We start from the raw sequence: 14,055 nt of genomic DNA on the forward strand, positions 1-14,055 counted from the left end.
CCACTCCTTCGCATGTCTTGACACTTGTCTTTGCCATTACCTATGCTGAACCTCGTATTCAAGTGAGCAACAATAGAATACTTAATTCACTCTAGATGCCCAAGTTTGAAAAACATTTTCACAGCACTCCTTTATTGGTTGTTAGTATCCTTCTAGAAGGAGAGCCAACATTCTCCCAAGTAAACTTGCCTATACGTTGGAATTTGAAGGTATGCATTATTCTAGGAAAGCGAAGGACTGTTTCTGCTTGGAAAGTTTACTGAAGACTAAAAGCATATGCAGATTACACTTGACACTCAGTTCCTCTTTAGCTACCTGTTTCTCAACTAATTTGGATATTAGCACAACATTTCATCTCAAGGCTGGCTCAGTGAAGCACTTTTCAAACAACTTCCTTTTTGTTGTATAAGACAGACTCCCTTCTACCAATCTTCAGGCTTCTGTTTGTGCAACACCTTACTGCTCAGCACAGGTGCATAAGCAGTCTGTCTGCTTATCTTCCAGGAGCTTTTTATAGTTGGCAATTCTACTGTATTCCTTACCTAGGACAATCCTTCCAGTACAAACAGCTTTCTTGCTCTTTATTTCTTCAGTTTAGTCACAGTAATCTCGTAATTTACATCATGAGAGGCATTTACTATCCAATTTTCTAAGCTTATACTCTTTCAGTTTATTTCTTCAGGTCACTCCTCATAAACACTTTGCACAACATATTACAAGAAGGGGTGACAGATTTGCATTGTTTTGTCCTTCCTTCCATCTTCTGAGAATTTAAGAACTCCTCCAACCATAACATTTTTCCTTGATATAATCAGCTTTAGACACTGACACTTTTTCCAATCCTAAATTAAGTTTACTACTTTTTTTGCATCACTTGGAAATCAGAATGCAGCCAATGCACGTCATCATCAAGTTAGGCCTTGGCTAGCTAGTATACAGTCATTGTCATTTTAACTGGGCCAAAACTATGACAAGAAAAGATGTAAAGAATGTGTCAAGGAGAGAGATCTATACAAGTTTCTTCTTCCTACCGGACAATGAATGGTAGTGTGGAAGCATGAAAATAAACTTGAAAGAGAAGTCAACAGGGCAAAAATAATGTCACCGAAAAAATAGTATGTCTGTAAATTTGTAGAACAAGGAGGAATACATACTGTATCATTCATTCATACAGAACCAACTCAGTCAAAATGAATAGATATACAAGTTCACTGTTGCTACGATTCATTATTTCATTTATCATTTGTCCTCTCAAGCAGATGTTTCAATAGCACTAATCTTTTCATTCTTATGATGCACCTCATTTCTTACTCAACTACAGATCCCTATTTCTGCTATATTTAAATAGAACATCTGGGAATTGAGCTGTGCTGTTCATGACCTCAAAACTTTTAAGACGATGATTATATTGTCTCTCAGCCTATGTTGCAACCCCTGAGCTAGCTGCATCGCTGTCCTCTTTCTCATTTCGAAGTATCTCATCTTGAAATATCTTATCATACACCAGAGCTTGTGCTTTTTCTGTTCCTCCCATGCAGAACTTCACAGTTCTACTCAGACGTACGAGCAATAACATCTTCTGGATCAGCCACACTTAAATACACTGGCTTTGGGTCTCAAAGATTCTCCCATTCTGGAGCTTCTGACTAGGCAGTCTGACTACTACATAAATTACATGCTAAAATTAAAGACTGAATGAATACACTAACACAGACACCCATGTAGATGAAGAGGCTCACCATATCCTGTTAATAACATACTCAGGACTTTCTCAGATATTCTGAAGCAAGACTGTCTCTCCAATCATCCCAAATATTCCTTTCTCTCAAGAGGGTGTTCCCTTTACGAACTGCCGCAAACACTTCGCACATTCAAGTTGTAATCTTTCTGGTCAGAACTGCTGGCAGGATGGTAAAGGTTTCCCTAAATGCACTTAAAGGACAATGGCCAATACTTGCTTGAGAGTGGTCAGCCTGGAGTTACCACTTCTTTATTCATGTAGAACTTTCCACCTGAGCCCCCACCACACATCCCAGTAAGCACAACCTCCACTAACACCTATAGAGGAGCTCAATTTCCATCACACTTATCTATTCAAGTTCCTCCAGGACCTTCACCCATTTCCACTAGAGGATGCTTGCTTGCACCTTTTCCTAAGATGAAGTTGCCTTTAGCAAAATTAAGCGACCCACTAGACCTAAGAGAGCTAGGAAAAAAAGAAAAACATCAGGAAAGTACCTTTATAGGAGTTTACTGCACATCTTCTACAGCACGATGTATTTTTCAAACCCACTGACATAAGCTACTACGTCAGTACACGAGCTTACCAAAACTTCCTCGCGGCACCCTCCCTTCAGCGCGACAATTAAACAAGTAAGCTTTACATTAACGCGCTACCAGACCCATCCAGGCTGCCTATCACGTGGGCAAATATTATGGCTCGTCCGCACCTGCTACACCCGCCCCGGCGCTCGCCCACCCCCCGGACGCCTCGCAGAGAGGGCGGCACCCGCAGGGCTTCCCTCCGGGCCAGCTCCAAACTGCCAGCCTACAAACGGGGCTCAAAAAAGTCTGTTTTCTCGACTCAGTTTTCTGCCTTCGTATCACCCCGTGTTAAGGTTTCCCCTCGGCAAAACAAGCCCTTCTGGGCGCAAAGGCCCCTCGCCCCCCGCCCCGGCGCCCACGGCCCCCCCGAGGCGGACCCTGTGGGGGGCGGAGGGGGACGGCTCTGGCCGCGCCTCTCTACCCACACACAGAGGTCCTGCGAAAGTAACACTACTGCCTTCCCTTCCGAGGTGGGAAATTTAAAAAAAACAATAATTAAAAAAAAACCCAACACACACCAGAACACAATCCCCCCGCCAGCCTCGGCGCTGGCAAGCAGCGAGCACAGCCCGCCCCGAGAGGTCCGTGCCCCCGGCACCCCCGCGCCGGGGCACCTGCACCCCGCCCACCGCACTCGGTGCTTCGCACATCCCCGTCGCGACAGCTCCCCGCCCCCCGCGTCGGTCGCGACACACAGCCTCCGGGGGGCGGGCGGTGGAGGGGGCTGCACCCCCAGCCGCGGGGGCCGCGGGCCGGGCGGAGGGAAGGGGCGGGCGGCAGAGGGGGCACTTACCGGGCGTGCAGTGCAGGGGTGAGGCCGGCGAAGAGACGGGCGAGGAGGGGGGCGCCGGCGGCTGCGGCTCCTTCGGGGTGCCGGCGGCCGCAGAGGGGATGGCGGGGGGCAGCATGAGGTAGCGGTCGGGCTGCGGCAGGCAGCGGAGGCAGACCGAGTGGAGGCAGGGCAGCAGCTTGGGCCGCCGGCTCTGGATGGGCTGCCCGCACACGCCGCAAGTGTCCAACAGGTTGAGCGGGGCCACCTCCCCGCCACGCTCCGCCGGGCCCTGCCGGCTCTCGGCCTCGTTCTCCCCGCTCAGCGCCGCCGCCCCCGTTCGATCCGCCGGGCAGGGCCCCCCCCCCGCCGCTGCCGCCGCCGCTGCCGCTGCTACTGCCGCCGCTGCCGCCTCTTCCATTGTCCTGCGCCGGCCGCCGCGGGAGCGCCGAAGGGAGGCGGAGCGGCCCCGCTGCCCCCGCCGCTTCCCGCCGCCGCGCCGACCCCCGCCCCGCGCGGCCCGCGGTGTTTGTGTGCCTGCCCCGCCGCGCCACACCGCCAACGGCCGCCCGCGCCCCGCCCCTCGCCACGCTGCGCCCCGCCCCGCCCGCGGCCTCGGCCCCGGTGCCCCGCCCCGCCTCGCCGCGCCCTCCCCCTCCGAGGCCACGCCCCCCCACCGCCTACGTGCGGCGAGCGCCTCTCCCGCCCCGCCCCCACAGGAACCGGCCCGTCGGCCGGAGGAAGCCCCGCCCCGCCGCGCCCGGCCCCGCCCCCGAGAGGCCCCGCCCCGCCGGGTCGCCAGGCGGTGGCGGGGCCCGTCCCGCGGCGGTCGTGGCGCCGCTGCCCGTGGCGGCGGTCACCCACCTCCCCGGGGCCCTGCGCCCCGCCACCCCATACACGCCGCGTTAAAGGCTTCCTGCGGGCCCACGGTCCTCTGAGGCCCTGCCCAAATGGCCGCCCTCTCCTCTGGGTAGAAGGCCCGTCCCGCGGCCGGCAGCGCAAGGGCAGCCTGGCTGGGTGAAGGGCCTTTGCCCCTTTGAGAGGTCGTTGAAGAGGTCGTTGAAGAGGTTGTCCTTCTCCCCTGCTTTATGTGCGGGTGTCTGTAAATTTGGGCTTGGATTTGGCTTGGCCACACGCAGGCACATCACCTGTCTGAAGCTGGTGGGTGATTGGTAAAATTAGAAAAATGCAATGGAAAAGTACAATTCCAGTTTGGACACAAAATTTTCACAGAATCACAGAATCATCTAGGTTGGAAAAGACCTTGAAGATCATCTAGTCCAACCATTAACCTAACACTGACCGTTCTCAACTCCACCATATCCCTCAGCACTATGTCAACCCAACTATTAAACCCCTCCAGGGATGGGGACTCCACCACGGCCCTGGGCAGCCCATTCCAACGCCTAACAACCCCTTCTGGAAAGAAATGCTTCCTAATCCTTTGATTTTATTGAATCAAATGCTTTAACTTAAGGACACGTGCAGACATGAAGCACTGCTTACGCACTGGTCACAGGTCAACTGTAACCGATCCAAGTTCCTCAGAATTTTCCAGATGTCTGTGCTTAAAATCGAAGAGCGGCCAGTGTGCTTCCCACTTCCTTGCAATCCCATCAAGACCCTAACATCGGACGTGTAATAAATAGGAGCATAAAAAAGACATGCATGACAAAAGACGAATTTCTTCAGCACACAGAACAACTGCGTACAGGAGCATTGTCATGATTCAGCATGTCTCACATCCATAATTTACCATGATAACAGAAGAACAATACTACTGGTTGTTTCAGGGGGGAAAAAAAAGCAGATTTGGCTTTACAATGAGGAACTGTTAAGAGATAAATGTCATTCCCTTCTTAAGAGTATCAAGAAAAGAGACAAGACCTATCTTCTCAAACTTTTGACCTGCCAACACATAGGGAAAAAATGTCACCAGAAGCAGTTTCCTGAAGCACATCTTCTGCCTCCCAGTCCATGTGCCTCTCTCCCTTCTCTGAGACTCAACAAGTGGTAGGGTAGAGCCCCGTCACCCTCTTTCTCTGGTCCCACACACAGATGAGGCTTGGCTATCCAGCACTCTACAATCATGTTCTAACATTTCCTTGTGACGGGACCTTAGACGCTGTGAGTGTTAATGATGAAACGCATTCAGGAATTAAAGCTGAGGATGATGGTACAGGTTCCATAAGGTGAAAAGGTGTCAAAAATGCCATTAGAATGGGTCTGTTGGGAAGCAGGCGATAACTGAAGTGTGTTTGATTAGTTTTAACAGCAAACATCAGAAAGTCAATGAATAATATATTTATGAGGGATGATAGCAAGTCATAATATCGTCAAACTAGATGGTTTCTGTAAGTAGTGTAAGCTGTTTCTCCAATAGGTGTCAACACAGGAAAATAGAGATAGTATCAAAGAGTACAAAAATCATTCTGCAAAGGATCTGAGCAGACACTTTGTTGGAAACGATGATCCCCATAAGCCAGTATCCCAGAGATTAGTCAAATGATACGATTATGTTTTCTGCAAAGTTTGTTTGCTTGGGATGTTTGCAAAGCTCACATGAACTGTGCAGTCAAATCTGTAGTCACATGGCATCTGAACAACATCTGATTTAAAATAAATGTTTGAACTTGTATGATTTGAATTTGAATGCAGAGCCTTGCTCTCCTTCCTGTTAGTGGTGGCATCGCATTAGGAGTCCTCAGGACAGGAGCAAAAAGTGTTAGGAACAAAAATAACCATCCCAAGATAACCATCCGTGCAGTGTAGGAAGACGAGAGTGAATGAAAAAGCTTCTAAGTGTAACTGCATTGCTCAGACAAAATGTGGAAACAATTAATGAGAGATGCTGCACCCCGTTATACTCACCTGGGTGCACTGCTTTTGGACTGCAGCTGCACTGCTGCTGGCCAACAGGGACGCCAGGCAGAGGTGGCCTGGGGCTGCTTGTAAAAGGCGATGTAGACAAACCATGGGACAATACATGCTGTACTGTCTTCAGTCTGAAAACAGCTGCTGGTTTTGTCTAGTTTCTGTCAGAAGTAGGCTATGTCTTGTTGGGTTGTCCATTGTTTCACTGGCACAAGACAAACCAATGGAGAAAAATGAAGATGATGACAAGCTGATAGAGTCAGCTTAGAAAACATGGAAATCATGTCGACTAGCTGCAGAAAACAACCAGACGCTGAGATTACTTAATCTCTCCTTCCCTCTTCCATGCTCACAGAAGAGTTTAAGAGCTTGCTATGCTACTTGTTATTTCTGTTCACAATATGTGAGTTTTATTAAATCCTCTGCTTCTTCTGGGCATCCCAATTAAAGCAAATTCCAGAAGCAGTATTATTCCTCCAGCATTTTGCCTTTGTTTAGATAGCACACTTTGTGACCACAATCTAGACTTTTGCCATTTGTAATCTAGATTCCTGCAACATACTCCACAAAAAGTTACCATTTAGAACCTTCAGCTGCAGAAGGAAATGGCTGCTGACTACGCAGCAGAACTTCTCAATGGAGGGCTCATTAACTAGGAGCTCCTTGCACTCAGAATTTGCTTGCTGGCTCTGATTTCTTCCTTTTGTCTCTGGTTCAGTTCATCTCCTTCCTGTATTTCTAGATTTTCTAGTAGTCAGTCAGTTGACCTTACAAAATGCAAACCTTCCCAGATTACCCCTAAACATTGGCATGTACATTTCCTCCTCCTCAGAGAGCCATGTGACACTAAGCAGTCTCTTTCCCAAGTTTTTCACAGACCAAAATAAAGCCATGGGGCTTGCCGTGTGATCCAGACAGCTCAGTTTTATCCTTTATGTGGCAACAGTGAAGGAAGTGGCAGAGGAGACTCAGCAGTCTGTCTGTATCATTAAAAAATGCTTTTGCCACTGTGGTCATCCAAGAGGTGGATATAGCAGCTTTTTGGCCAGACTCTACTACCAGCAACATGAAGCAGTCACTGGGAGGATCTTCCCCAGAATATACAGCATTTTCTAGTCTGTTTTCTCTTGACAAATGGATGTTTTAATATATGGTTGGTTTTGCTGTTGAGTGAAATCCATAAAATATAAAAAATGTTCACTGGGGACAAGATGAGTGCATTAGAAATTCACAGTTAGGGAGATGTAATATATTAACCTTTCCAGCAACAGTGAAGAAGGAGAACTTTACATACCAGAACAGCTGGAATAAGCAGTGAATGAACACAGCGCCTCCCTAGCTATGATAGCTGAATTAGGAGTTAACCTAGAATATGGTTTAGGCCTGTAGGCTGCCTCTTTGAACTCCTTAATCAAGAACCCGTAAAGATATGATAAACTACCTACTTTCCCTCTCAGCCAGGAGAGAGTGAGAGAGACATGGTTTGGGTAATTTTCTTAGGATTTTCAACTTTCTTGTTTTCTATACTTCACTCACCCAACATATACACACACACAAAAAATCTTTCTTCCAATGGTTTCTTAGAAACCTTCTTTGTGTCCTATTATATATGCTATTTACTGAAGTCAAATATTTCTTTAGCATCTGGCAAATAACCACTGTCACTCTTTCACAATTGAGGAGAAATTCACTTGACCAGCTTTGTCTCAGCTGGAAGCTCACCACAGATGAGGCTGGGTCCAACACCCTGGAGCGGGCCAGCAACCATGTAATGTTTCCAGTGCTCCACCCGACATGCCTCCACTGCAAACTATGGAATAACACCGCCACTGCACAGCTTCCCATTAGTTTCATCTTCAGTGAAGCCACTGCGCTTTTGTAAATTAACCCTGGGGTCATCTCATTAGGTTCCCTTTCATGGAAGAGAGGCTTGCCTAAGGGGAGAGGCAACGTGCCAGTTCTGAACGCCCAGTATTAGATAAAAACTGATGAAAATGACCATGTTATTCACAAACCCTTTTTCTTCCAAAATGTATTTTTTAGGTTTAACCTTCGCTTCCATAGAAAATTCCACAAGCACATCGAATCAGCACAGCTAAACATGAACGCACCCCAGTTAATGTCCCCTAACAATGCTCTATCCACTTGTTTTATCAGTTACAGGTCCCATCTCTAAACCCCAGTGGAACTTTGGAGAACCTATGTCTCTCCTAGGGATGAGCAGGGTGCTAGGACTGCCCGTGAAGAGATGCTCTGGTTCAAAACTGAATCTCTTCCTCATTCCAAGTCCCCATGCTCCCTGGCTGTGCAGCCTCAATGGAAGTGGGGCATCCCAGGGTTGCAAGTACAGAACAGCCCAGCAATAATTTAAGAGTATAGTTGCAAGTCAACCCCTGATGAGTTAAATTCAGACATTCATCCAAATAATCAGGCCAACAGACCATATTCCTAAATTATCACAGGGCAGCTCCAAATCTGTCACATCCAGTTTCTTTTCTGACACGTAAAAGGCCAGAAATATCTTTCTGCAGCAGCACAAGTAACCCTGTTGGGTATTAGACTCGTTTCAAGGAACTCGGGAATTATCCAGTGGGGGCCACAGCTTCTGCTGATCAATCTCAGTAATCTCAGAAATTATAAGGTAGGGGGTATAGCTGTAGTGCCTGTGGATTTGAAATTCAGTAATAATTGAGTGCTTAGCTCCCTACCTGCCTAAGCACTTCCCTTGCCCCCATCTCTTCATCTGATGAGGGTTTCCTACTCGGGTTCTTGTTAGCATTAGCGCTGTTGTTAGAAAAAATGAAGCATTGCAAAGTCCTGTTAATGTACGTTTCTGGGAGGATCCAAAGAGAATCTGGACCTACAGAACAGTGTTTCTCATGTCACCTGGCCCCACTGGGAGACTGTAACCCACTGGGATGAGATTCTGCCCTGACTTCATTCCTGAAAAGGGACTTCCTAAACTTCTTTTTCAGGAAGGGTGGGGGAGGAAAAAAATGTTGCTTTAACAGTCACTTTCAGCATCAGTAGCGTTGGTAGTAGGTGAATGCACATGGAAAGGAAGCCCCGTATGATGTCTTTTTTCACTTCACTAGTTGACTCTTTAGCTGTAAGGAGCATCAAAGTTTCATTTAACAAAAGATTCCCAGGTTTCACAATGTGGTCCCATCCAGATTAGGAAAAAGTTTCCCCAATTTTAAAATGCTTTGTAAAGAAAAGATTTTGAGACATAGTCTGGATTTGATTAAAAACTATGTTTTCAATAAAAATATTTTGTTTGGATTTTGGTCTTTCATTTATTACTACATTAAATAAATGTTATACTGCAACATACGGTATTTGGAATCTTTTTTTCCCCAAAAACATCCAAAAGACATTTACCAAATTACCAGAACTTTTACTCCAACTTCACAATTTTCTGAAGCATTTTTATTAAAAAAACGAAACCTAAAAAAAATAATTTAAAAAATAGCCAAACCTGTGCAGTCTTCAAAGGAAAATGGTCATTATCTCACTACTGGTGTTCCTACTGTCACCTCACTTGCTGACCCCACCTAGTTTTCACTAACGCCTTCACAGGCTGTGCCATTTTTTGCCCTTAGATCTTTGGCTGAACACCCACAGTAGGGTACATTCTGTTCTCTTATTCTTATTGAGTGTCAGAGGTTTGTTTTCTCTCTTGTTGACAACAGATCACATTAAGTTACTAAGAACAGCCCAGGACCAAAAATACGTTCATTTTCACTTCTGTTCTGAAAAGTAACCATAAAATGGAGTTACGCAATCACATGTTTATTTTCCCAATGATTTTAAGGTCAAATATGCTCAGTTTAAACACAAAGGGTGCTTTTTAAAGGATTACTCTATCTGTTAAGCTACTGCAACTTGCAATCTAAAGGTCATGATATTCCTTCACAATCAACGGTACTCTTAATGAACCCTTATTTTTGACCAGAAAGTCCCTTTCTTTCAACGTAGGCTCTCAGGGCAATCTGTATGAATCACATTAACAAATCAGCTGGGAAGAATAAGAGTCTTTCACTTTCACTTCATTTTAAATATTGTGTATATTCAGAAATGCCCTACTTTGCACACGGGCATTACATCTGTATGAGAGATTTGCATCAGTGTGACTAAATTGATTTTGCTGCATCATTGCACATTTGCTTAATGTAAACAAGGCTATGCTGAACTAAAAAGAAAAAAATAGCACGAGAACTTTCTCTAAGGTGGTTCGGAGATAGGATTCTGAATATACGTACAGGGAAAATAAGAAGTGTTGGTTTGCTTTTACATGTTGCTACTTTTACAAAGTTAAGGTTATGCAAAAGCAAAGGTTGTGAGAAAATTCAGAATCCATCAATTTAAGCCAAAGGAGCATGCTACAAATTTCCTAGCAGAAAGCTATAACTAACCTTATCGTGGTTACTGAAAATTTTATTTGCAGTACCTATTAGCTAGTAAATAAAATGTTCACCTCTTAAAAAGTCTCTGAGCTATTTAGAGCTTCCCTCTCATTGTGTCCCAAGTCTCATCCACACAACTAAACTGAACCCACAGCGGACAACAGGCATCAGGACCAGCTGGAGCCAAACCAACTCCTCTGTTTTATTATGCAACTTCTCTGAACAGACCTGAATAGAGGGTGGGACAATGAAATAGAGAATAAACAAGTCACAATCCTGGCCAAAAGCCACAGTGGATAAGACACAGGACTGCATTACCTGGAATAACACCTTCTGAGCCCTCCAGCCTTCTGTGTCTGGACAGACATCAAGACTGTTGCACACAAAGTTCAAGACTCTCACTGGCCCCTCAGCTCTGAAAGCCTTCTTTGCGATGGGAGACATGGCACTCTGACATGTTTAAGCCCCAAGACTTAAGGGGTGAGAGGTTCCAAGCCTCTCTCCAATTTTTTCATTCTGTCATCACTATTTAAGGTACTAATTCTTAGGGGATTATAAAATAATGAAATTAAAGGGAATAAATTATATATAGGAACTTTAGATAGACAATATTTAAAATCGACACATTTTACTCTCACTTAGCACAGGCATTTACGGATCTAGGCAAATACTGAACATCTAAGAGCATTTCCTTCTCAAAGTCTTTGTGTTTGGTTAGTGTCTGGGGAGAAGGGTGGGAGATAGGCAACATTCATTCTGCCTTTGCTTTTCCACATGCAGTTTCCACCTGTGGAGAAATTCCTTCCTGGTGTTATGATTTGATATACAAATTTTTTGGCAACAGTGTGAGTGATATAGTGGCTCCACCTTACCTGCTCAAATGTTCAGTCATGGCCTACAAGAACATAGCATTGCTAAATGACAAATAAAGACATTTTTTGTATTACAGTTTTTTGGTGGGGCAGAGGGTTATCATCCTTCTGTTGACTGCTGGAAAGAATATCTTTAAAAGTCAATGACTATGCCAGGGGCAACTCTACTGTCCCATCACAACAGAGTTATAGAACACTGATGATACCCTGATACCTATGTTTCAGCTTCTCAAGCATACTCTCCTCTTGCTTTAAAACAAATGGGTGATTCTTAATTACATTTATGATCAAAACCGGTATTTTACAAACTAAAAAAGAATACATAAGCTAGCAGAAATATTCCTCTAATTATTAAGAGCTGAGATGCACTTCTGTGGTTATTGGTTCCATCCAGTCTCTCTCTCATTAAATACCCCAACAGGGTGGCCGTTGCTGGAGGGACCCTGTGGTATCACAACCAACTCCTTCAGTACCAACGGGCTAAAGAAGGATTAGCCGTAAGATCAGAGGCCTGTGGTTCACATAGATCAGTGAATGACTATTGATTTACGGTGTTACGTGACTTTGGGGCAGGCTATTCTCTATGTCCCTCTGGCAGATTTGAGAGGAAAGTTTACATGCTAAATTTATTACTTTCTTCTCATTTACACTGGTGTAGTGAACAGTAGGACTTGAGGTTTGCATAATTCAAAATACTGCATGCTGGCATACAGGCAAAATTGAAGAGGTTAAGAATGATACCAGCTTTTGTATCTGTTGACTTGCTTTATTTAAAATTTGTAATATTAGTAGAGGAGTCAAAATAAGATTTCAACTGCATTGGTATGAACCTACAGAAGTACTGGTAAGGAGAGAAAAACAGCTGTATATCAGGATTCAGTTATATATTTCCTATGAAGCCATGCAAGTGCTGTTACATCTCTTAGAAATGTTCCTACCAAACACTGTCATATTCTGTCCCTCTTAGATTAGTACCTTAGTACATATTTTTATTTATATTTGGAGCAGTGTCAGTGCTGTGTGGCCATATAATACTGTGACAAAACCTGCTCCTGCACTCACATGTGTATTTCCATCCTAAGCAGAGTTAGACACTAAATTGGAGAGCTTCGTAAGCAGAAGCTATGTATTACAGTTGCAGAAATCTGACCTCCAGATCTGTGGAACTGCATGTTTATAATTTTCCAATCCCTGAATAGATTTTAAATAAACCAGTCTGTAAATATAAGGGAGAATCTAAATGCAGCATTATGAAGTTGTGCAATGCAGCACTCCAGATTTGTTTTCTTCACAACTTTGTAGAACTGTGGGCAGTATGTAACTAACTAAATGCCTAATTTATTTCTTTTACTTATTCTCAAACAAGCCATACCCCAAAAGAATATCTTAATGATCTACAGCACTGTGAATTTTAATGTATTTTTTGAAGGTATCATTTGACTATTCAGCTAGGATCAAGGGTGATGGTTCATCCATTAGAGACATACTCTAGGATTAAAAACAACTGGATTAACCTTTTTTATACGTATATCACATACTTCCCTAGGCAAATTACTGAGTCTGTAGCTCTGTTTGCATTTGCACAAAAATAGCAATTTCCTGTCCCATGAGCATGTTGTGAGGGACCTCAAAGACTGAGATGTCTCACATATTGTTGTAATTGGAAGTCATAAAATCTGCAGCAGGCAGATATTCTAAATGTTAAAATGGAGTTGGAACTCAGAAGGAATTTCTAATTTGTCATTATTGTCACCCAGTAAAGGATTAAAATAAGGAGAATATTGCAATTTTTTTCTTGGTCTCAAGTAATGACTGGGTGTATTTTTGTCTTGAGAGAAAACTCACAGCTAATGACATAATTTTCATTTCAGATATTGACCAAAACAAAGTTATTCCAAGTTATTACTTTTACTGGGATTATACTGTATTAAAAAGAACATAACAAGGATACTCAAAATTCAGATTATCAGCAAAACTTCACTGAAGTAGCTAAAACTACACCAAGCTGGACTTCCTGACAGTCTGTCCTAGTGTCCCTACTCACAGTTTTGCAGTGACTGAAATCTTAGTTCACCTTTACAAGATACATAATTTTATTTCTTAGCTTCTGCTTGATTAGTCACAGGTGAGTGACAGATTGAGAAGGATGAATGTAAAACTGGACCTGAATAGTATCAGTATCAGTACCAAGTGATGAACATGACAACACCTTTTTCCCCTGAGAAAATTAAACAACCAAAATAGGAGTGGTTAAAAAAGATGTACGATAACTTAAAAAACCCTAGCATTTTCTGGTAAAAAGACATAGCTATGCTAAAACTACATAACATAACAGCATAGTCAGTTGTCCACTGAATTGTAGAGGACAAGATAGAATTTACTTTAAATTATTTATAGTTATCCAATGGGCCAGTGCAGAATTTTTCTGTTCTGTAATTTTCTACAGATTTGCCCAGATATGAATGCTAAATAGCTCAAGTTAACAATTCTCACTCTTGCCACTGGAATACGATGCCACAGTCCAACACCTTTCACATTTTTGGTTGCATTTGTTAATGCTTTTCTTTCATTTTCCTACCTCATTTTTCCTGCATACATTCTTCTCTATCAAAAAAGAAAAAAAAGAAATCTCTTCTCATTGTCAGTATCTGCATTTCCAGTATCTGCAGACAGTAGGAATCTTCACCCTCCAATATTTTTTCCTGAATGTATTTACTGTTAATATTCCATTTCAGTCTTTCCATTCCTTTACTCATGTTTTGCCACACTTGACTGCCAGCTTCCCAATTTTGCTGCATTTCTGTTGCAG

The 14,055-nt window shown here is 44.0% G+C and overlaps 1 protein-coding gene across 1 annotated transcript in view; it reads right to left on the reverse strand.

Moving 5' to 3' along the window:
• TRIM24 (tripartite motif containing 24) overlaps positions 1 to 3,596 on the reverse strand; it is a 67,061-nt gene extending 63,465 nt beyond the window's left edge. Inside the window, exon 1 of the mRNA XM_074825996.1 lies at positions 3,119 to 3,596. Within this exon, the coding sequence (XP_074682097.1) occupies positions 3,119 to 3,515 (397 nt within the window). The 5' untranslated portion in view covers positions 3,516 to 3,596. The remainder of the gene's footprint in view (positions 1 to 3,118) is intronic.
• Positions 3,597 to 14,055: the final 10,459 nt, after the last annotated feature.

This window comes from Strix aluco, chromosome 5 (assembly GCF_031877795.1).
Source record: "Strix aluco isolate bStrAlu1 chromosome 5, bStrAlu1.hap1, whole genome shotgun sequence".
In the NCBI taxonomy this organism is placed as follows: Eukaryota; Metazoa; Chordata; class Aves; order Strigiformes; family Strigidae; genus Strix; species Strix aluco.